This window comes from Martes martes (assembly GCF_963455335.1).
Source record: "Martes martes genome assembly, chromosome: 11".
NCBI lineage: Eukaryota > Metazoa > Chordata > Mammalia > Carnivora > Mustelidae > Martes > Martes martes.
The window spans coordinates 53,480,317-53,502,271 of record NC_137899.1 but is presented as its reverse complement, the minus strand read 5'-3'; the positions used below and the strand labels follow the sequence as shown (position 1 = coordinate 53,502,271).

The window sequence follows — 21,955 nt, the reverse complement described above, 5'->3', positions numbered from 1 at the left end:
CTGGCTGGCGAGGGCCTGAATGAAATAAGAGGTCCACTGTGGGTGTGGAATTCATGGCACACAGTTACTGGATTGGTAGAAATGATACAGAAAGGGAGGGAATCAAAAGTACCTCTGAGTTTTGTGAAAATAGTTGTAAGAGTGATAGAAACAAGAGAGGAATGAGGGGAAGCAAATTTGAAACTCCTATTTTGTGAGCGTAATCTCCCTGCTGGATCTCTTTTGTTGACTCCCATGCATCTGGCTGTGAGCACACTGAGCTGTAGAATGATTGTAGGCTGAGCTAAAAATAGATGAAGCTTTCATGGTGACCAACATCCTGTGTTATTCTCTGGTCTCTTGGAACACGGACCCACTTTAGACGTGACATTTTGCTTTGAAATACCACGTTCAGCGGCAAATATTATTGGGAACACCTAGAAGACTTTCTCTACATCAAATAGAAATTAATACATCTGATATTTACTTTCTAAAAGATACTCCACTTGTAAGCCTTAAAATCTTGTTAATTGCTGCTCATCATATCACTGCTGGAAATTAGAGAAAATAATAGTGCGTACATTAGTGGGTACATACTCATTTGATATGGAACAACCCACCTCCATGAGGGAGGGAACAAGAGCAAAATTACACACAGTTTTTGGCCCATGGCAAGATTCTGTGAATGAGAAAAAAACAAAACAAAACAAAGAATGAATATCTAAAATATTTTTTTATAATTCCTGTCAGGAATTCAGATACTGGTCTATACTTATCAGAAACTATATATATATTTTTTAAATAATTTTAATAACTTCATTTATTTGTGGTTTATTGGGTAGTAGAAATTATACCAAGTGTATCATAAACATCATAAACATTCTCTCATTAATCCTTTTAATAGCACTGCAAGGTAAGTTTTAAGATACTTGTAGCAGTGTGCCTATTTTACAGATGGGGAAGTTGAGATTCAGAGAGTTTAAGTAGATGCTGGAAGTCCCACTAATTTGTGTGGCATAGCCAAATCTAAGCCCATGTTTTCCTTACTCCAAAGTCTGTACTCCTAACCATCATGCTACATATATAAAGATATGCAATATCTTTTAAGCTCTGCCCATAAAGAACAGTACTGATTCTAAATCCCAGACCTAGTCGACAGCACCCACCAACTAATCTATCCCCAGATTGAGAAATGTTCTGGGGCCTACATATGACTCCTCTAATGCTCCAGAGTACCCAGCAAATTCAATATGAAAAGCCATCACAAATGCCTTTTTCCTACTTGTAATCTCATTCTGCCAGCTGATGCATAACCATCACACTATCTATCTTGTCAGGGCAAAGGGGTTATTTTCTCTCCCAATATATGTGTTTCCTCTTCATGCTATTTGTCAGAAAAATCATGCCAACCCCCTTCTTCCTACTTCTGCACTAAAACCCAAAATAACCATAATATCCCATTTATCTAATCGGATGTTCTTCTTACTGTTTCCCCCTGAAATCAGAGTAAATCTTAAAATCACGTTATATTTTAACCAGTCCCTTCAGCTGGTTCCAGCCACTGTAGTTACTCTTCACAGACACCTTCGGGAACAAAACACTATTCACGGAAACGAGCATTATGAAATTGTAATCTTTAAAACAAATATTTGGAAAGACATAGTACATGATTGTTCCTCCTTCACAGATCCTGAAGCTGTATTTTGGTTACAAATTGTGCAAGCCTCACTTTATTTCTGAGGGAATGATGTCATTTCTGTTGGGTTCTGTAAATTACAGAACTACTCATAAAGGAAAGGAAATGGATAGTGGATGGTGTTTGTTTACAGACTTCTAAATGTTGTAGACCCAGTATATTTTAATCTGTGTTGTGCTTTCCGAGAGTACAAAATGGCCGGCAATTGGTATAGAACACCAGAGGGCCAACGCTTAAAAGCGTCTCCCACTCAACAGCCAATCTTGGTAGGTAAAGGCTGATGCGTGTTGTATCTCGTGAGATGAAGATACCAGCAGGGAGGGCAAATGTTATGGGCCAGAAGTAATAATGATTAGGAACATCAAAGAGCTGGAAATTTGTTAGAAAGAAATCTCCTGGCTAAAAGAAGAAGGTCTGCCAATTTATTGATTTGCTTACCAGGCAATTCCGTGGCTGGCATTTTTTTCTTAAAGAGACACAGAGAGAGTGGGGTACTGGGGTGGCTCAAGACAGTTAAGTGTCCGACTTTTGATTGCAGCTCAGGTCTAGATCTCAGGGTTGTGAGTTTAAGGCCCGCACCGGGCTCCATGCTGGGTGTGGAACCTACTTAAAAAAATAAAAAGCGATAGAGAGAAAGGGAGAGAGAGAGAGACGACAGAAGGTTTAAGAAAGAACGGTCATGAAGATGGCTGAGAAACCGAGGTATGCTTGCCCTAGAGAAAACACAGGGTTAAATGGTGTATTTGTCATACACTGGGGGCAATGGGTGGATATCACAGGCATAAAGGCTTCAGGCTTTTGGAGGTTTATAGCAGCAATGGCCACGGTCGCCAAACTGTGGAAAGAACCAAGATGCCCTTCAATGGATGAATGGATAAGGAAGATGTGGTCCATATACACTATGGAGTATTATGCCTCCATCAGAAAGGACGAATACCCAACTTTTGTAGCAACATGGACGGGACTGGAAGAGATTATGCTGAGTGAAATAAGTCAAACAGAGAAAGTCAAGTATCATATGGTTTCACTTATTGGTGGAGCATAACAAATAATATAGAGGACAAGGGTAGATGGAGAGGAGAAGGGAGTTGAGGGAAATTGGAAGGGGAGGTGAACCATGAGAGACTATGGACTCTGAAAAACAACCTGAGGGTTTTGAAGGGGCGGGGTGGGAGGGTGGGGGAACCAGGTGGTGGGTATTAGGGAGGGCACAGATTGCATGGAGCACTGGGTGTGGTGAAAAAACAATGAATACTGTTACGCTGAAAATAAATAAAAAATTTAATAAAAAAAAAAAAAGGCTTCAGGCTTAACGAAAGAAAGAACTTTCTGACGATCAGAATGACTTTAAGTTGAAAAATCCTGCCTCCCTTAGTGAAAGAGATCGATCCTAAACTGAAAAGACTCTTGTCGAGTCAGAATTGCAAATAATATATTGACGTCGGACACCTTACGATTCACTGGCATTCTAGTTTCCAACGCGACAGATGGAGCTTAGCCTCAGTAAGCAGAATTGTTTGTGAAAGTTGTTTATTTGGAAGAAAGAGGATTGAGGGAGGAGGGGAATCTGGAGGAGCTGTTAATGAATACAAGGCAAACTCACCAAAAGCCTTTATCTTCCCTTCCCCTGAAACCAGGACTCTCCAGGACATTTAGCACTGCTCTGGATTATTATAGAGAGTTCTCACACATAAAGCAGGAAAATGGTGTTTTTCCCACATGGATACTAATTTTTTGTGTGTGAAACCCACCCAAGTTATAGGATGGATTTTAAATGGATGCCCTTTGGGGATGCTGTGACTTAATTCAGATAAATCATTCACATGGTGGGAACTTAAAAGCCATCAAGGAAAATATTTTGATGAGCTCTTTCCAAAGCATACTTTATGAGGAGGTTCTCTCTCACTTTAAAGAAAGTTGCCTCTGCTGGCTTTTTTCCTGTCTTGTTACGTTCATTAATTCTTAAATGCTAACGCCATAGATCCAACATGGCGTCATGTGATCAGAACAAAGTTCTGGAAAGATTAAATGAAACGTCCTATTATTTTATAAAACTTTACATTAGAGAACTGGGAAAATATAAAAGAGCCAAAATGACATTAAAATGACCAGTGATCCCACCACTCAGAGAAAGTCACTGTTTACATTGTGATATTATTGCCCTGGCTTTGCATGTATGAAAATAATAATTTTTGCAACATAAGAACAAAATGTGCCTAGTTTTGTAGTCTGCTGTTTTGTTAAAATGGTGTTATAGCATTTCATCATGGCCTAACATATTCTAAAAAAAGAAAAATACCATGATTTCAAGTCCTAAATTTTAGTACCTTAGTTCAGTCTTCTGCTTTCACATAGTTCCATACAATTATTTAAGACGACTATTACCTGCACCTCCCCAAAAAAGGTTTGCCTTAGCTCATTTTGGTAGACTATTCTAACTTTCTACCTGACTTTAAAGCTAAACTAAATATATTCTTTATGACCATAAACTCATTTCTTTTTCTTGTCTCTATATTGGAGAGTTAAACATCCTTAGAATTTTAATATTCCCTTTCGATCCTGAAAATTAGAAATCTTTTGTGACTGCTTTCTTCCTTAGAATAATAATACCATTGTCAGAAAGGTAGGATGAGACAGGGAAGAGTGCACACACTTGGGCGTCAGAGTGATCAGGATTTGAATTCTGCTTCTGCCATTTCTTAGCTGTATACTCCCGGGGTCTCTTCTATTAGATCACTTAGACTTCTCTGGACCTTCGCTTATTCTTCTGTGAAATGGACTGTACATGTGGATTGAGAAAACATGCTTGAAGTTTCTTGATTATTATAATCCCACGCTAATACTTCTTGATTATAAGTTCCCTTCTATTTACGGTTTGATAAGCTGTCCTGTCTGTTCTTTCCAAGCTCTGTCATTATCCGATTTTGGTCAGCCACACAGCGAACACCTCTGAAGCTGTAAGGTTGAATGGAGGAAACTGCAAACTGTTCTATTAGTCTTTACCTGTAACCTTTATTCTAAAGGGAAATCCACAGAACTGAATGATGTCCAAGAAAATAATTAATAATAGTAATAATAAATATATTTATTTATTGGAAATAAACTTAAACATGAAAAGGTTAATTAATTGAAAGGAGAAAATTTTTTAAAGAACTGCTCCCATATAGAAGACAGACCACGACTTAAGCTATATTGAAAAACAGGGCTGTGAATTAATTGGTAGCTACTGCCACCAAGTGGTAGGAAGATACTTCCTTAAAGACTAGGATCCAGTAGCCTTTAGGGGGAAAAGTTCCCTTACCACAATTTAGTAATTTATCTGTGGACCTGAACTTACTTCATCTGTTCCCATTGCATCACTACCCTAACAAAGAGTTGGGGTGAAATTATTATTAGAAAATCCTAAATTAGTTCATCCGCTAGAGTTAGAAAGGCCAGTGTTTGAATACCACTTATACCAAATGTCAACGGTATGGTATGAAAAATTTGTCTGAGGATCAATTTTCTCAACTGAATATGTGAATTGAATTAGGTGATGTGTTTAAAATGTCTAGCCCAGAGCCTGATATCTAGCAAGTGCTCAACAAATGTTATCTCTTATCTTTTTGATAATGGCCATCCTAATGAGCATGAGGTAATATCTCATTATGGTTTTGATTTGCATTTCCTTAATGACTAGTAATGATGAGCATCTTTTCACGTACATGTTGTCCTTATAGAAATGTTGATTCAGGTCCTTTGCCTGTTTTTTAATTGTTTTTTTTTAAACTTTTTAATATATTGAATTGTATGTGTTTTTTAACATATTTTGGATATATATTTAGATATTCTGGATATTAATCCCTTATCAGATATATGATTGCAAATATTTTGTTTTCCCATTCTATAGGTTGTCTTTTCACTTGTTGACAGTTTCTTTTGCTGTGCAGATGCCTTTTTAGTTTGATTTAGTGCCATGTGTTTATTTTTTATTTTGTTATAGGTGCTTTAAGTGTCGTACTCAAAAAATCATTATCAAGATCCATGTTAAGCAGCTTTCTTCCTATGCTTTCTTCTAGGAGTTTCATGGTTTTAGGTTTTACATTGAAGTCTTTAATGCATTTTGAGTTAATTTTTGTGAGTGGTGTAAGATAGTTTCATTCTTTTACATGTGAATATCCAATTATCTCAGCACCATTTATTTCTCTGTTGAGCATCTTGGTTCCCTTGTCAAATATTAGTTGAGCATATATGCTTCAGCTTATTTCTGGGCTCATGAGTCTATTCTATTGTTCTGTTTTTTCTGTTTTAATGCCAGGACCATACTGTTTTGATGACTATCGCTTTATAGTACACGCAGAATTCAGGAAGTGTGATGCCTCCTGCTTTGTCCTTTTTTTCTCAGGATTTGTTTGGCTATTTGGAGGCTTTTTAGGTATCAGTTATAATGTCTCTTTTTTTTTTTTCATTATAATTTGTTTATTGGGTCCTTTCTCTTTTTTCCTTGATTAGTCTAAGTAAGGGTTTATCTATTTTGTTTATCTTTTCAAAGAACCAATTCTTAGTTTGGTTCATCTTTTCTATTGCTTTTCCGTTCTCTCCTGCATTTGTTTCTGCTCTGATCTCTATTATATCCTTTCTTCTGCTGACTTTGGGCTCCACATCTGGTACTACCTTTGCTCTGGGGGCATTCAGCTCTGCCTTCCTGCTCTCTGCTTGAGTGCCACTGGGCCATACAGCTTCAGGGCTTGTTGCCAGCTGTTCTGGTCAGATGGGCCCAGAAAACACTCCCCACAGCAGGGAAGGCTGTGAGTCAGCTCTCTGCCTGGGCATGGGCAAATCGGGCTCTAGGGTCGGCAGAACTCCTCACTGGGTATCTGAATCGGGCATATCTGCACCCTGTTGAGTTCCCTGGTTAGTTTGTGTGTACCCCTGACCTGGTTCTACAGGTGGACAGAGATGCTGGTTGGGGTTCCTTTGGGCAATACCCGCTCAGGTACAAACTCAGTCTACTGAGATCTGTGTGCTGGTGGTTGCAAACCTCTCCCCTGCTTCTCTATCACAGTCACATTCCTGATTGGTTAAATCCCATAGATTCCCCTATCATCCCCATGGTATGAGGTCAGAGTAGGGGCTCCCACAGAATGACCCACAGTGCCAGTAGGATTGGTTATCCCTCCTGGGTTCTCTTTTTTCTCGCTGGAGGAACCAGAGGCTCATGCAAGACTTTGCTGCACGGTGATGCGTGGTCTGGGGAAGGGGCAATGTGGTCAATATGTTGCTGCCTTTCTTACCCTACAAATACAGCCTGTCTTGGTCTCTGCGGGGCTGTGGGGTGCTTCAGTCTCACCCCTGTGTTCCAGGGTTCTTTTAGTGGGGTCTTCTTGAATAGCTATTAGTTCTTCTCAGGAGGGGGAGCAAAGTCAGGAACAATCTACATCACCATCTTGATCACGTCACCCTAAGTTCTAAATCTAGATCTGGCTGTAGTTCCTTCCTGCTGAGGTTCTAGGCAAAGTATTAAAGTCCCCCAACTCCCACAGCCCTATAAAGAATATAAATTAACTAATGTTTTGGCAAGTGGCCTAAACTATAAAATCTGTCTGTGGATGCCAGTTATAATTTTATACACTAGGAACCGTAAAGAGTCATCTATTATTAACCTTAAATAAAAAGAAAGGTAAAAATAGCACGGCTGTTTCCGCACTTACAGTAAATTGTTACCTGGCTTTCTATATTCGGGAGTGTCAATTAACCATACCTGTATACATTGTCCTGGCTAATTTGTGGTCACGACAACAAATAGCCCAAGACGCTGAGGAGCCTGAAATGTCTTCTATTGCATCAGAGGTAGATTGCAGTGCCACTTCTGGTCACTACACTCCACTTCTTTGAAAATGGATCTTGTAGCCATGTGGTAAATCTCAATCAGAATGTCAGTATATTTCATAGAATCCTACTTCAATCTCTTGTCAGAATTGTACTCTGCACCCTAAGAGGTGGCCATTCAGTCACTCTCCAAACATTCCCAGAGGGACCTCATTCCTGTTCTGAGGAAGCCCAGGCTACATTGTGGACAGGTCTGTTCATAAGAAAAATGCTCCTGGTAAGGAGTGGAAATCTCCCTCTACCTAACTCCTAGCCATTATTCTTGATTACAACATTTAAATCCAGAAATTATAGGCAACACTTTAAAACAACCCCATTTCCCAGATACTCCAGTGAACAGAATTTTTGATAGTCCTGTTCCAACCTATGAATATGCATGTCCTACAGGACCAAATGTACCTGTTCTTTATGATTTATCTTTCCTCAATCAGGTAATCTCATGGATAGGCATTTTTATGGTCTCGGTACTTTAAAATGAATAAAAATAAAGGTCCTCAGAGTTATTTCATGAAATCTGGATAGAAATCAGAATGAAGGGCACCTGGGTGGCTCAGTGGGTTAAAGCCTCTGCCTTCGGCTCAGGTTGTGATCTCAGGGTCCTGGAATCGAGTTCCGCATCGGGCTCTCTGCTTGGCAGGGAGCCTGCTTCCTCCTCTCTCTCTGCCTGCCTCTCGGCCTACTTGTGATCTCTCTCTGTCAAATAAATAAATAAAATCTTAAAAAAAAAGAAATCAGAATGAAATGCAAAAAAAAAAAAATCACCATTTTAATCAAATTATCTCATAGAATCCTCAAAAGAATAATTTTAATTGGGTGGAGTTGACCCCGAAAGTGGCCCCTGACACTTTGTCTCCAGAAGTTTGGTATCCTCTTGAAATCATCGGTCCTGGGTCCTTCAGATGGGACGTGGGATGGCCCAGGGCTTCAGAGCTGACAAGCTATGCATCAGGAAGGGGACCACTGCTGTGTGTCTTACAATTCCTTCCTTAATGTTGCTCTTGTACCCTCTTTGGTTTTTTTATCAAGTTCTTTTGAAAATATCGGCTTATTTTAGTTGTGGTAAGGTGATAGACAGGGACTTATCTTACTTTAAGTTTTATCCACAGCTGGGCTAGAGATACAACTGGGAACCCGAGGACAAGAATGATAGTGACTGTGAGGAAAAAGAGAACACAAATTCCAGAGGAAGTTTAAAACTAAGGTGATAGTCATTCATTTTTTTTTAAATTTTTTAATTAATATATAATGTATTGTTCGCCCCAAAGGGTACAGGTCTGTGAATCGCCGGGTTTACATACTTCACAGCACGGTGATAGTCATTCTTGTATAGCCGTCCTTCCCACCAGAGAGATTTCTCTCACAAGCTTTCCATTAGGAACATTTTATGATTTGTCTATTAAAAAGCATATTTTTTGACAAGGTGTTTCTAATTTACTTAGAGCTAACATGAAATGGGGTATAATGCACAATAAGTAATAATTTGGGAACCCCCATGTTCTGGTCTCATTGAACTTCTGCCACTGACTTACTGTATGATTTTTTTGGCTTCTTAATTCCTCTCCCCACAAAGTGGAAATAGTAGAGTGGTTGTGTTAGCCTTCCCAGAAATACTGGGAGAGAGAACCCAAATAGTAAGTGTTGTGAACTTCTGAAAAAGTAAACTTTGGAAATTTGAGAATTTATCCCAACAGAATACTTGAGAAAATGTTTCCATTTGGGGTCCTTTAACAGGAATCAAACTAAAAGGACTGGAAGATGAGGGTAAAGGTCCATCTGCTAAGATATCTTGTAAACTTTATTCCAATAAGGCAAATAATCTTTGTGCCGAACGATCTTGCTGGAGAGTGCAGCATTTAATATTTTCGCCAGAGCCCATTACCCGTGTGTTTTTTAATGCTCCAAAATTATTTCTTTTTTCTACTTTATTATTTCTTCCTAGAATCTTTGTGGGGTTTTCGGTAAAAGCACTTCTTAACTCTAGGAAATAGAAAATCTGTCAGGCTTAATCTTTTTGCCCCTTTAAGAGCCAGTACCTAATGTCTGGCTCTATGACGTACCATTTTCTTATTCACTGTAGTATCACCTTTTAATACTATGAAGACTGCCCATGCAACTTCACTGGGATAATACAGTTGCTGAATAATAAAGAAATAAATCAGTGGAAGGTTGGAAGGAGGGCTCAAAATTATTTTATGATGGTCCTCTTTATCCAGAGAAAGCTGAAAGCCATCACATCAGAACCCACCATTCAGAACTGTTCTGAAACAATTCAGAAACTCAGCATGTTCCCTGGGTCCTTTATTGACTTAAGTTTATAAATCTCCTGCACCATTATTGTACTTCAATTAAATGATTCCTTCCAAAATTTAGTCCTCAAAAGGCTTACTCTCCAGAGTCGCTTCCCAGAATCTGTTAGTGTTAACAGCCTAATTTGTGTTCATAAGAGATATTATTTTAGATCTTTTAAGGCAATGAGGAATTTTTAATCAGCTCTCAGTTTTATTAATTTCCCACTGACCTCTTTTGAGGATTGATTTACAAGTTTCCCTATTTACCTTGCTTGAAGGCTCTCTGGCAATCAGATTGAATGAGGTTACAGGAAAGATGTCATGCATGTTTGCCATTATTTAAAATCAGTTTGAAGTTAACTAAATAGGGAAGTGGAGAGAAAGGACACTTGCACTGCTAGTAAATTTCAGGTGTGTTAAAAATCGTGCTCTGCAACTCTGATTACCCATGGAGTTTGGAAACACTTACTCTTTCCAACCTAATGGTTTTCACAGTCCAATTATGTATGCTGAGGGTCTCTGGCATAAATACATTCAGGAAGAAAACTATTATTTCCTTCCTGATCCAAAATATTCATTATGAGAACTGTAGCAGACATAGAAACTTGGCTAAGTCATATAAACTATAAAGCTGAACCACAGAGTGGGAGTAAAATTCTTCTCTGTGTTAACTTTTGCAAGACTCTAATCACCTGTTCCAGACTCTCTTAAAAGAGAGAGGAGACAGACAACAAATAAAGAGAAAAAGTTGGGCAAGAAAACTTCTTTGTTAATGTCCTTTGTAAGAGAACCAGTTCTCTTACGTCTTAGAGGCTTCAGTCTAGGTGTTCTGATCACCAGAAGGGATTTATCATTGGGGAAATGGGGTAGGGGAGGAGAAAAAAGCATAAAGACCTTAAAAGCCACAATTCTTTGATGGGGGAAGTGAAACTGTCAAAGAGAAGCCACGTAAAACTTGCCATGCAAGTGCATAAAATGTCTACAGTAGGATCCAGAGAAGACAGCATCAATTTCCTTCCCTACCCTCCTAATCATGGTTGATAGAAATATGAATGAGCAAAACACCCTTACTTCTCCTGGGGTGCTTCTGATAACTGTCTTTGCCCCTGGGAATGAAGAGACAAATATTCTCCATTAAATCCTTCAGGAAAGAGAAGAACCTTCGTTCATCATATAAGCCTAGGGAGTCTCTGGAGTCTGGTATTAGACATCCATCCATCGCTGCTCCCTTCAGGCCTTCTACTCCCATGGTAGGTCCCACATGTGGCCAGCTCCAGGTGGCGCCAGCTCACCTAAGCCAAACTGGAGAAATAAATCAGTCCTGCGATTCTATACCTAAGGTTCTTCTACTCTAAGGAGCATCACAGTTACCGCAGAATTTATCCAAGATGCAGATTCTTGGACCCCACGCCACCAAAATTTGATTCAGTGGGGGCCCATGACTGTGCATTTATAACAAATATCCCCATGTCATTCTGATAAAAATGGTTCACAGAGGCAATTATTTGAAAAATTCTTGTCAAGGCTTCGTAACTGAGGTCATATAACCCGAATTGGGTCTAATCATTAAAGCAGCCAAAAGTGTTTTCTCAGATTATCTGGTAGAACAAAAAAGGAGGTAGCATGGGCAGCTTTTATAACCTGCCTAAATCTCAAGAGTGTTGAGGGAAATCTTGGTACTTGGAACTGGATAGATAAATATTCAGATGGAATTACTGTATGAGACATCTGTCCTCAACTGGGAAGAGATCCCTTCACTTTGAGATCTTACAAAGAATTTCAAGGAGGATTCATGTGGTCTGGATTGTTTTAATTGTGACATAAGCTCTAAAGTTTGATGAAGTTGTTTTTAGGGACCCTACTCTGCCTACCATACTATTCTCTTTTTCCTCAGAGGGAACACATATAGATGGTAGTTACCTGCCTTTAGTTATGGTCCATCCGGGAACAGGCCATTGCTTATAATTATAAAATGAGGAACTCTTCTTTTTCCTTTAGAATCTCTGCTTTCAGGCAGAAAGGCTTGCCAGCCGTGGTACCCAAGGGCTTGAAAGAACCCGAGTAACAGACCAATCGATCTCACGTTTTAACAAATTATATTCTGATTTTTTTAATGTCCTGAAGCTTTTGGTGATACCTGTTGACTGTTTTTTACATTATTTGATCTTGACTAAATGACAAGTATCTGATTTCTTCCAGGAGCAAGTTTCTGAATGTGACTGGGATAGTGTGTGCATCAAGGGACAGTGTCTGTATAAAGGACATTTAAAGGGGAGATTGAATTCTAATCAGAGCTGTTTACAGAACAGACTAGGTGATAGTAAGTAACAGCATTCAGTTGAGAGTGTTGAGACACTGCCCAATTTCTAGTTACACCAAGGGGAAATACCTATGCTTTGTCTATTGAGAGAAAATAAATCAACAGCTGGGACATATAATTATAGGGCCCTTTCCCAAGCCATTTTCTGTCTCACATAATTAAGAATACAAACTAATATAATGTTATATGTCAATTATACATCAATAAAGACTTTTAAAAGATTACAGCCTTTTTTAGTTTGGGAAGTTACTCACATTTAAAAAGGATCTTCTGGCAGTTACCATTCAGTGTCAAGGTAATATTTTTTTCAGCAATTTTTTTTTTAAATAGAAAGTTCTACTCATGCTGACGTCTCAAGGACATCTGAGGTTTGGGAAGGAAACTTTTGAAACCCACAAAGCTAGGATTGTGACATTTAAAAGGTCAATACCATCCAAATTATTTTCAAATGCCACCATTGAGAAGAGAATTAACCTAATCTGACCAATCATGAGTGTTTCAGGAAAACAAAAAAGAAGTTAATGGGATTTGATTCAATGAAAAGAATAATTGCACCCAGTTATGTATCTGAAATGGGCTAAATCTGATTAGTTCCTGCCCCTCCCCATGCATCCTGTGATACATTCATCCACCCATCTACCGATTCATTCATTCAGTTTGAAATTCCATCGTGTTATCTAGAAACTTCTTTTCAACAGCATAGCTGTGGCAAAGTTGGATATAAAAATAGATGATCTCTCACCCTAACAGTACCAGTAATGGCAAATGAAATAACACATTCAATTGCACTTTTATGTAGCATGAGGTTCAAAACTGTTTCTTTGCTCCATAATTTCTTTTCTTCACTCACTTGCCCATTATGAAAGAAAATTCCCTTTTTCAATACATTTTTTTCCCTAGAGAACTGAGAGACAATCAAAATGCTTTGCAACATAAATATTGTATTTCAGCCACTACTATGACTATGTTGAACTAAAAAAAAAACTTTCCAAGTAAAAATGAAATATGGTGGTCATGGAAGCTACATCTACTTTATGCAGTGGCTTATGATTCATTATACTTAACTGATAATAAAACTACTCATCCTGATGAGAACAGCCAGAAAATCACTATCACATCAGCACAATATCAGGGAAAATATCAACTACATTAGCACAGTATCGTTTTATGTGTTAAACTACGAAATAATTCTTTAAGAGACTCCAGTTATCATTCTTGAACAGGTGATTGAAGTAGAATAAAAATACCTAAGAACGGGTGGTAGCAAAGTAAATCATCAAACTTTCGATCCATGTACAAGGAGAGATACACAGTTTAACCAGAAATAGATTTCTTTTCAATCAGTCTCCCAACATTTAATATTTGTTTTCTTGATCATTTTTCTCTGTATTTTAAAGAAACCATTAATTTTGACAAAATTATATAAATCATTAAAGCTTATCAAAGTATTTTTTTAAGATTTTATTTATTAGACAGACAGATCACATGTAGGCAGAGAGGCAGGCAGAGAGAGAGAGGGGCGAAGCAGGCTTCCCGCTGAGCAGAGAGCCCGACTCAGGGCTCGATCCCAGGACCCTGAGATCATGACCTGAGCCAAAGGCAGAGGCTTTAACCCACTGAGCCATCCAGGTGTCCCAAAGCTTATCAAAGTATTAAGTTCAATTTGTGGTTCAGCTCATTATCTTGGGGGGGGGGGAGTAGCATTGTTTCTACTTTCTAGTATGTGTATCTTGTGTAATGGGCAGTGAGTTTCAGTGAAGATTGTTTCATCCGAGATGGTTCAGTGTGATGTGGCAAAAATTTTAATAAGCTCTCTTAAAACAAGATTGGCCCACCATCTTTCATAATCCCTTCACCTAACACTTCCTTGTTCTTCTGGTCCCTGTTTTTATCTGCTTCCATTACAACCAGGGTTTCAACATTTTCCATTATATAATTTAAAATTGAGAAATTCTACAAGATCCCTTTTTTTACTTGTAGTCTTTTCCCAGAATAAACTTTTCTTGGACAGAAAGAAATACTCCATAAAGTATTCATTAACGAGCATCTAGGTCAGAGAGATACGAAACAGAGAGGCAGACAGAGACAGAGAGAAAGGCAGAAGGAAAGACGAAGTTTTCATTCATTTGTTCATTTTAGGGATCTTTTAGCAAATCCCTTTCGTTCTTTACCTAGTGGACGGTTTTTTCCCTTCTATTTTCCCTCTTATGAGGGAAACTGAATGCATTCACATTTAGTCTGATCGCTTACACTACTGAATTACTTATTCCAGCTTATTTTATAGTTTCACTTTATTTCCTTTCACTCTTTTAAACTTCCCTGACATCTGTCGGCTCAGTCTTTACTATCAAATTGTATTTTTCTCTTTATTTTTATTTTCTCAGTCTCTGTATTTTAAGGCACAAATTTAAAGTTGTACTTTCCGTCAATATCTAGAACTAGTTAGCTATTCTAGTTATTATTACATATTATAATTATTATGTTATTCTGCTCAATGATAAGAGTCTTCGAACTCTCTTTACATCCTCTTTACCCGCACCTCACCCTCTCTCAGGCCAAAATCGCCTGTGATATCCATTCTAAACAGATACTAATTTTTCCAATCAATACTTCTGAATGTAAAAGATTTATTGTTTTGTTTTCTTTTGTGTTTTTCTCCTGCATTTCTTTCTTATCTCATGGTTTTCCCTGCTTGTTTTCCTTAGCAACTTCTAGTAATTCTTGTAGAGTGTGTCATGTACAATGTTTTGGAGCCTGTATTAGCCTATTCTGGCTGGAACAAACTGCCACAAACTTAGTGGCTTAAAACAACAGAAATGTAGTTTCTCGCAGTTCTGGGGGCCAGAAATCTAAAATAGGTCTGTGGGGCTAGATTCCTTCTGGAGGCCGCAGGAAAGAATCCATTTCCAGCTCACAGAGGCTGCCTACATCCTGGGCCTCACAGTTCTCCTCCCCCTCACAGCCAGCAGTGCGGACTCTTCACATCTCCTCTGTGTCTCTCTGTGTCTTCTTGGAACCTTCTGTCTCTGTCCGCTTTCTTCTCTTCCTCTTAAAGGACCCTTGTGATGATATTTAGGGCCTACCTGGACAATCCACAAAAATCTCATTTTGAGATTCTTAATCATATCTGCAAAGGCTTTGTTGTTGTTGTTGTATAAGGTAACATTCATGGATTCTGGGGGATTAGGACATACATCTCTTGGAAGAGCCATAATTCAGCCCACCACAGTGCTTTTGCCCAAATGATCCTGTATTTTTTGTAATCTCTTGTGTGAATGAGAATTTTACTGGATGTCGAAAGTTCAAATGTACTTTTTTTATTTCAGAATCTTGTCCATATTTTTTCTTCATATATTCTCTTAGGCTGTTAGTGCAAAAGGCAGTCATTCTAGTTAGGAACTGATTGTGCTATTACAGTGATTATCTTTGGTGCATTTATCTTTTTCTATAATTCCTCTAGTTAGAGTTGCAATCTGTGTTTGCATAAATCCTGGAAATGATAAGATTTGCTACCCCTTTGCCAGGGGCTTAAAGCATTTGCTTCATAACAAAGAAAGCCTAAGGACAGAGCAGAGCTTTGCTCCGCCTCCCCCCCCCCAACACCCACTTATGCGACAACCCACATCCCCTTCTCTTGTCTCTGCAACAAAAGACACAGTGTGTGTCCAGAATTTCCTTCCAGGGCCTTATTCTTCTTTGAATTGCAGGTATTTCATTGCCTTGGACTTCAGCATTCTGATGGGCTCTCAAAGTTACCCCTGTCTTTGTTTTTTGGCTTTTTCTTATTGTTTATGTGGGAATGACATCTTTGTTCTTTTTCCATCTTAAGCAAAAGCAGAAGGCTCTGTGCATGAAGAGCATCCACTCAAAATACAGAATACTATTTCCATTACAGCTCCATTTCATCCTACAATGAATCACAACCTTAGTCATCTATTGAATTTATTTTTTTAATTTTTATATATTAATTTATTTTATTTATTTATTTGACAGACAGAGGTCACAAGCAGGCAGAGAGGCAGGCAGAGAGAGAGGAGGAAGCAGGCTCCCTGCTGAGCAGAGAGCCTGATTCAGGGCTCCATCCCAGAACCCTGAGACGTGACCTGAGCCAAAGGCAGAGAGAGGCCTTAACCCACTGAGCCACCCAGGCGCCCCCATCTATTGAATTTAATCTAAGTTAGAATCAGATGAATTCCACTTGGAGGGCTAACTAGCTTCATTACATAGTTGCACTCCCTGTCATTAGATGACTTCATTTATATAACTTTATAGTAAATAGTAAATGGGTTTACATAGCCCATTTTTTCAGAAATACAATTATTTGTCTCATGTAAAAGTGTGTCTCTAATTCAGATATACATGTTTCCAGCCGTCAATTTTACTTTTTTTTTTTAATGATTTTATTTATTTATTTTACAGACAGAGATCACAAGTAGGCAGAGAGGCAGGCAGAGAGAGCGAGAGGAAGAAGCAGGCTTCCCTGCTAAGCAGAGAGCCCAATGCGGGGCTCGATCCCAGGACCCTGGGATCATGACCTGAGCCGAAGGCAGAGGCTTTAACCCACTGAGCCACCCAGGCGCCCCCGTCAATTTTACTTTTTTAAACAGATCTGTTTTTCACTTGTTTCATAATGCGGTGTGAGCGCTTTGCACCCTTGATAAAGTCATATTGAGCAAAAAAAAAAAAAAGTATTTTGAAATATAACAAATTCCTTATATAATAAAGTTCGCTTAATTGTAGACTGTTTTATGATTGATCTTATAATCATTCTTATTACAACAAAAATTAACAACAGGAAGGGCAAGAGAGCAATTATAGATGACCAAGTGTTCATTGAACACTTCTGGTTGAATTTGCTAGTATGATGCCCTGTACTAGCACTGAAAAATCCTTTTGAAGAGCATTTCATTACATTATTAGAAATAAATTAACTCAGACACTTAAAAAAGCCTTAGATTACATGGGTGATTTGTGACCTTGATGAGTGACCTTCAGCAAGTCACCAAGCCTGTGTGGACCTGTACTTCCCCATGTGCAAACTGCAAGGACTGAGTTAAGTCATCTTTTAAGATCCATTCCAGCGTTCTGATTTGGGGTTACAGACTGCCCATGAAATTGAAAGATCATTTACTGCTTTCTTGTGCTGTTTTTACACTTCTCTATAAACTGTGATGGCTAAATTTCAGCTAACATCCCTTAAAGCCTCCTCATAAATTTCACGATTTTATATACCGCCCATTACATGTGTAGATGTTTTCTCAGATTACAAGTTTTCTCCAGGGAATGCAGATTTTGGATACCCTGACAGAAGTAACTATCAAGAAGTAGTTATTCTCCAGGCCTGACTGGGAGTAGAAACATATTGTTTGATTCCCCTTATATTCTACCTCCCCCACACCCCCAAGCCCTCCTGACCTTCCTTTCTTAGTGGACCATAGAAGGAAGTCATTTTATTGCCACTTAGATGTTCTAACCAAGTGGCTGGGAAGGAAAACTGGGCCTAAACTCCTGAGGTCCCCTCGAGCTTGGCTGTGAATAAATAATGGCAATGTTTACAGATTTCAGAAGAGATCCAAGGAACACTAAACTACATTGCTTTCAAATTACTTCAGGAATGAGTTCTGGGTGAGTGGACTTTCAGGGTGAGTAATGGGTTAGTCAGGCAAACAAGGACAAGGGCATGCTGAGGGTTTGATCTGAAGCTTGGAAGCACCGAGGGGTACAAAGTGGAATGGCTTGAGCACAGCCTTAACAGACATGAGACAGGATCGGTAAGGAAGAGTCCTAAGGACTCTTACGGACAAGTTCATTTGGACCCAGGACACAAAGGTGGGGGGTGACAAATGGTTACTTAGAAGTAGCTTTTTAAAACTTCTGAAAACTATAAGAGTAGTCAAGTTTTATAAAGTTCTGAATTTTTATGTTCTCATGGTTTAAGGTATTAAAATTACTTTATTAGATTAGTAGTATGTTAACCCTTATTTGTCATAGGCTTTCTAAATATGATCCCAATTTATTTTTTGCTTTTGAGAGGTATGTTATTTTTTACTATCAAAAGTATATTTTTATGTATTAGTATTTATAAGTACTTTCCATTTTGGTCTGTGACTTTGCTGTTATGTTATATAAATCCTTCTCACTCCTCTAAAATTACATTAATATTTAACTTTGCTGAATGTTACTATACTTGTTTTTTTTATACACTTACATATTCAAACTGTTTCATAGATATTTTGGTGTATTATGTTAGGGAAAGTTTGTAAACTGCCCTAATTCCATTGGATCTTGATCTTTTTGCCATTAGTTTGAAAGATCATCTATGTTTTAAGCAAATCCTTATATATCCTTGTGCTCTGATCTGTCTTGCTGCATCATTGCCTGCTTTATAATTATTTTGTTCCCTTATATGGAAAGATCCCTGCAAAGGGAAACTTCAGTAACTTATTATTTCTTTTTCCAATTTTGGTGATGTTTCTCACAAGCATTTTATTTATTTTAGATAATTCTTAGAATATTTTAATGTATATATTTATAAGGTCTACTGATGTGTGAAACCCAGTTAAAATCACTTACATTATTAGTTCTGACTTGAGATAGCACAATTTAAAAGAAAATCAAAAGGAAAAACTTAACTGCACTGAAAGCTTTATTTGCTAGTCTGAAAGCCCTTAGTGGGCTTATTATTTATTAATGACTGTATTATTTTATTTATATTGTTTGCTTCCAGCCAGATGTATGTATAAATGCACACTAAAATGGCTCTAAATGGTTCTAACCAAGTTAAATGATTTACCATTTTCCGATATCAAAGTATCTAATAGTGTGTCATTGATAGACTATTTGATGCTTCTTCTTTGCAAAACAATTATGTCGCCAGTGTGCTTACTTACAAGAAATGACATGCCATCAACAGCTTCATCTTCTTGAGTTCTTCCAACGTATCCACAAGGACCAAATTTCTGGTAGAATGAGGTCACCATTATATCTGACATAGTTTGAGAGGTACAAAGAATGTCCCTAAAGGACATCTCCCTTTCTGATGCCTTCTCTTTTTGTTTGTGTGAGATTCACTACCTGTAGTAGAGCCCATTGATTTCTAGTTGCTTAGAAATCAATTATGAATGAATGTATCACCCCACTTTTCTCCCTAAGAAAGTAGAAAGGGATAAGAAGACAGTGAAAGAAAATAGGAGGGACAAAACTCTGAATTTATTTACTTCATAATTTTGCCTGATATAAAACTGACTCCGGTTTTGCTTATGTACCAGGATTACCTATATCAACCTTGCAAAGAACAAATTCTCACTAAAGTTAGCGTTTTTATCTCTTACTCTTCTAGAATGAGGTATTTTCCTTTCCAGCTTTTGATGGGAATGTAAAATTTTCGTTCTTCCCTGGAGCAAGTGTCATGAGTGAGCTATAAGCTAAAAAAAAAAAAAAAAAAAAGAGGTTTTCTTATCTCTGAATAAAGAATAATTTTTGTTCTTTTCCCTTCTAGTTCCTTCTTTGTGGCATATGTGGAATATTGTGCGCCAAAAAAAAATCTGGACTTGTCGTAAGTTTCTGCCTTGTTTGTATTTTGCATTGAAGTATTTGAAATGTAGGAACCCGAAAATGGAAATGATGACAAGCCAACTTTCACATACTGAATATTACTCATTTAGGATAAAAAGAGGACTGACAAATAAATAGTGGCTTTTTCATTTTCAAAAAAAAAAAAAAAACCCATCAAGAATATTAGAGACTATGACAAAAGAAAAAGAAAGAAAAGCTTTGAGATACTCTTTAAATGCATGAATATGTAACCCATAATGACTGCTGTGGTTGACAGTCTCCACTTTTCCAGTTTATAGAAGCCTAGACACTCAGATACACGAATCCTTCAATAAGCTAAAAAAGACATGGCTTGAGTTCATGGGAAATTTAACTGTTTAAATGTGGAACTGGGCCTACGAATTACTGGCTTTGACTGTGAAGTCAATTTTGCAGTGCAGCAAAACAGCTGTGTTGTCGTAGTTACAGTTAATTCCCAATGATTTTTTTAATTTAATTTTATTTTATTACTGTGAGTGCAAACATAAGTGTTTTCAGATGTTTTACAGTACTATCATGGGTTTCCAGGGTATGGAACATGCTCCCAGTTAACTCTGATAATGGCTGGAGGGGAACTTCTGTATGCTGAAGTGGGGATTCCCCACTTCCCTCCATGATGTTTTTTTGGAGAGTTCAAAAGAGGGAAAAAGCATTTTTTATTTTTTTGTGTGTGATAGGAAAGATCAGAGACCGTTGTAAGTTAGCAAAATTAATACTACACTTGGACCCTAGAAAGTGGTCTTTGATCCTAAAAGGAGGTTTCCAGGGGGAGGCCAGTTATCTCAGGAGGGCAGGGATGGGAGTGTTAGTTATTTTTGTTTAACTACTTTTTCAAATCACATATTTTGTGTGTGTGTGTGAGGATACCTCTTGTGACCAAAAAAATGAAGCACCTATTGCTTTAGCCATTGGAGATGTAATTTTTAAAAATTACCTAAACGGAAAGTGTTAGATACAAATTTTTGGAGGCTTGTAGTTTGCATCTATGAATCTTCCATCACTTTTTAAACACGACCTTCATTCTCTTCCTACTTTTATTTTACCGGAGTCTTTATGGCTATATAATAACAACTTCTTGGGATTTAGAAGAAAGAAAGAGAAAAAGGGAGAGAGAGAAGGAGAGGAAAGAGAGAAGGAAGGAAAGGAGGGAGGGAGAAATGGTGGAAGGAAGGAAGAGAGAGGGAGAGAGAGAGGAAGGAAGGAAGGAAGGAAGGAAAGAAAAGAAAGGGGGAGAGAAAGGAAGAAAAGGGCAAAGACAGAATGAGGAAGGGAGAGGAAAAATAGGGCGAGGCAGAGGAGAAGAAACAGGGGAAGGAAAGGGAGGAGAGATGTCTTCATCTATTTGGGCTGTTTTAACAAAGAACTGTAGCCTGGGTGGCTTATAAACAACAGAAATCTCCTTCTCACGGGGCTGGAGGCTGGACCCAGATTAGGGACCCAGATTAGTGTAGTTGGGTTCTGGTAAGGTTCTCTTCCAGGTTGCAAATGTTTGACTGTGTCCTCCTTTGGCAAAAGGGGAAAGAGAACTCTCTAGAATCTCTTTTATAAAGACACTGACCTTAATTAGGAGGACTCCACCTTCCTGACCTAATTATCTTGCAAAATTATCTTCCTGACCAAATTATCTTCCCACCTTCAAATACTATAGTATTACGGATTAGGCTTCAACAGTTGAATTTAGAGGGACACAAATACTCAGTTCATAGGAGAAGGGAAAAGAAGGAATTTTTAAAAAGGCACTAGTGTCTTTTTTCTGTCTTTCTAAATTCTCTTAAGAGTTATAAAAAATTCATTAGAGCTGAACTTTTTATAAACTACCATTCACTTTAATCTCTTTTACTCTTTGATATTCCCATAGATGACATTTAGCTTTCAAGGGTTCTCTACCCTTCAATCAAACTGCATGATAAATTCTCCACTCCAAATATCTCTGGAGTCTAAATTCTCTAGTCTGGTGAGATCTGAAAATCATGTGTGGTTATAAATGTAGGTATAGATGTTAACATTTTAATTCCTAGGTGAGAATGTTCTGTTGGCACGTGTTAATGAAATGTCATGACTTTCAAGACTGAATGAGACTAATAGCGGGAGAGATTACATGTTTTCTTATAATAGTCAAATAATTTGTCATTTACTTTCTTAATTAACAGTATTCATTATTTGAAGGCTAGAATGTAATATCTTCCCGTATTTTCTGAGAATGAGCCAACA

At 38.0% G+C, this 21,955-nt stretch overlaps 1 protein-coding gene across 2 annotated transcripts in view; it reads left to right on the top strand.

Moving 5' to 3' along the window:
- Positions 1-21,955, top strand: part of TMEM196 (transmembrane protein 196) — a gene marked incomplete at both ends in the record, with an annotated part of 48,795 nt that overhangs the window by 20,511 nt on the left and 6,329 nt on the right. For both annotated transcript variants that reach the window (XM_080818944.1, XM_080818943.1), the window contains one exon: positions 19,650-19,706. In XM_080818944.1, coding sequence (XP_080675070.1) covers positions 19,650-19,706 — 57 coding nt within the window. The remainder of the gene's footprint in view (positions 1-19,649; positions 19,707-21,955) is intronic.